We start from the raw sequence: 2786 nt of genomic DNA on the forward strand, positions 1-2786 counted from the left end.
CCCAGCTAAAACCTGGGGCAGCGTGCCTGGAGGTACGGACGCAAGTCACGGCGGGCAGGCAGCAGGGCACTGAGATGCCAATGAAAGCCTGCAAAGATCTGTCTTGGGAGAAATGTCCGGGTTCCCTCCGAGATATGGCCACACTCTCCTCAGCCCCTGCTGCGGAGCCTCCTTCCAGGAGTGACAGAAGAATATGCTCAGGACCCTGTACCTGCCTGCAGGCGGGAACTTTGTGGCTATAAACACATCACCCACTTCATGGGGGCGGGGCGGGGCAGGGGGAGTGGTGAGGTTCCCAAAGCACAATCACCCTCATGAACTCATGAAGTAAGTTTCATTCATAAACATTTATATCCAGCAAGAGATTTCAAAACAGACTTTCGTTGCATCAAGCCTTCCCAAAGAGGGAAGGGAAGCCGTGAGAAATTCCTCTACTGGTAGCTAAACGTTCTCCCACACAGCAGGAAATGATGCTCTAACACACGATGGCTGGGGGGTTATAACATCTGCAGATGTTTTCTATAGAAGTGTTGTCCCATGAAAAGTTCTCAAGTAGCAAACAGAAAGAACATTCAACATTTAAAAACAGGTAACAAGGGCTTCCCTGGTGGCGCAGTGGTTGAGAGTCCGCCTGCCGATGCAGGGGACGCGGGTTCGTGCCCCGGTCCGGGAGGATCCCACATGCCACGGAGCAGCTGGGCCCGTGAGCCATGGCCGCTGAGCCTGCGTGTCCGGAGCCTGTGCTCCGCAACGGGAGAGGCCACAACGTTGAGAGGCCCGCGTACCGCAAAAAAAAAAATAAATAAAATAAAAATAAAAACAGGTAACAATGTTTGTACATCATAGAGTTGTGCATACACGTGTGTGTGTGTATGCATGTCTGTGTTTGTGTGTGTCTGTGCTTTACAGAACAGAAATGTGTATTTCTTCTTCCACTTAAAGGCATCAGAAAGACTGAGGTTTCTTAACGTTGAGGTGTGCCATGTGCTTTGCATACCTCATGTTCTCGGTTCATCCTCACCTCAAGCCCGGGAGGTATGGACTATTACTGTTACCATTTTATACTGAGGAAATGAGGTCCCTGGGGGTTAAACCTGAGGTCACACCAGCAGCAAAGGACAGAGTCAGCCTGACTCCAAAACCCATGTTCTTCCCGCTCTATGGCTTCACCTTCTCAAGGTCCATCAAATACTTGTACCCTTTCCTGTAAACATATGTAAATGTTCCTGCTGGAGTAGTTTTTATAGTTGATGGGAAAATGCTGCCAGGAGAGCTGAAGAGGAACAGAAGGGGATTTTTGAAAGCTACAGAAAGGATAGAGTTCCAACATGTATTTAGGCATTTCCAGAAGGTACAGCGCAAGAGTACAGTCTCAGCATTAATTAGCATCTCATGCATATGGGGTAAGGTGTCCTTCTATACCGTATTTAGGAGATATTCAGTTGCATCCCAAGCACAAACTATGGCTCATCTGCGTCCCACTGTTTTTGTCCACAATTTCCTCCACCTGTCAGACGACAGTCTCAGTTTCGGTGGTGGTGGTGTGGTCTTCCGGGCGCCTGGGTTGCATCTCATCTTTGAAAGCCCTGGTCAGGACCACTTTTAAGGACTCCTTGAACCGCTTCTTCCTGCTGCTGCCCACGAAGAAGTAAATAAAAGGGTTGGCGCTGCTGTTGATTGTAGAGAAGAGAAGAGAAATGTGGTGCAAGTTCCTGAACGTCGACCAGTACTCATAATAGAGCAGGTAGAGGAGCCTCATGGGCATGGCGAAGATGAAGAATATGATGATGGTGACCGTGATGACAAGATACAGCTTCGAGGAATGGGAAGCCCACGCATTCTTCCGAATCTTCACTACCAAGATGGTGCTGGACACCGCCATTAGTGGCGTGAAGACCAGGAAGCTCAGAATGGCTATGAAGATGATCACCGCCCTGCAGTCACTTCGGGAGTGAGTCTGTCCTTCACCATCAATGCACATGACGTATTCCATGGTGGTCACTAAGCAGGAAAGTGCCCACAGGAGGGCACAGATGAATGCTGACTGGTGCTTGGGGCGATGGCAGCGGTACCAGATGGGGTACAGGACAGACAGGCACCTCTCCACACTGATGGCTGTCAGCAGATACAGACCCGTGTTGTAGCCAAAGAGAAATGTCACCGACAATGTGACAATTGTGTAGTAATAGCCGGAAGAGAGCTCGTAATCTAAAGCATAGTCGACAGACAGAATAAAGATGCAAAAGAGTAATGAGATGTCCGCAACAGACAAGTGGGTGATGTAGACGGTGAAGGGATTTCTTCTCATCCGGAAGCAGAGGAACCAGAGGAGAATTCCATTCTCAACAAAGCCCAGTGGGGAAATGCTCATGATCACCCAGTGCACGATGGGAATTTCCCGACGCGGCTCTGCTACTGAGGTGTTCCTGCTGGTTGAGGCGTTCGAGGACTCCTCAGCAACAAATGATGTCCCGTTTGCCTCATCCATGAGGGGACCTCAGCCTGGGCTCTTCAGGTATTTTTCTGTAAATAAGTTTAAGAAAAAATCAAGGTTGACGAATTGCAGTAAAAGGGAGACTTCAGCTACGGATTATAACCTTCAAGTTATACAAAAAGTGTTTACTAGACTGTACAATTCTCTTTCCAACGAAGATAAAATTAGACATTTCACTGAGAGGGAACAGATTTAATCATCTTTTTTGATCCCCCCCAATAGCCTTTGATTCTGTATTACTACTTGCTTGTGGTTCAGCGCCAAAGGGGATCCGCCAAAGCAAGAGGATCAA

At 48.5% G+C, this 2786-nt stretch overlaps 1 protein-coding gene across 1 annotated transcript; it reads right to left on the bottom strand.

Annotated features, from left to right (window-relative positions):
* Nucleotides 1-1510: 1510 nt before the first annotated feature.
* MAS1 (MAS1 proto-oncogene, G protein-coupled receptor) lies at nt 1511-2488 on the bottom strand. The gene has a single exon (XM_060115416.1). The coding sequence runs from the start codon at nt 2486-2488 to the stop codon at nt 1511-1513; it is 978 nt and encodes a 325-aa protein (XP_059971399.1).
* Nucleotides 2489-2786: the final 298 nt, after the last annotated feature.

Source organism: Mesoplodon densirostris, chromosome 12 (genome assembly GCF_025265405.1).
Source record: "Mesoplodon densirostris isolate mMesDen1 chromosome 12, mMesDen1 primary haplotype, whole genome shotgun sequence".
NCBI classification, from domain to species: domain Eukaryota; kingdom Metazoa; phylum Chordata; class Mammalia; order Artiodactyla; family Ziphiidae; genus Mesoplodon; species Mesoplodon densirostris.

Excerpts from the sequence above, each read along its gene's own strand:
- MAS1 (XM_060115416.1), bottom strand. The coding sequence starts at position 2,488 with ATGGATGAGGCAAACGGGACATCATTTGTTGCTGAGGAGTCCTCGAAC.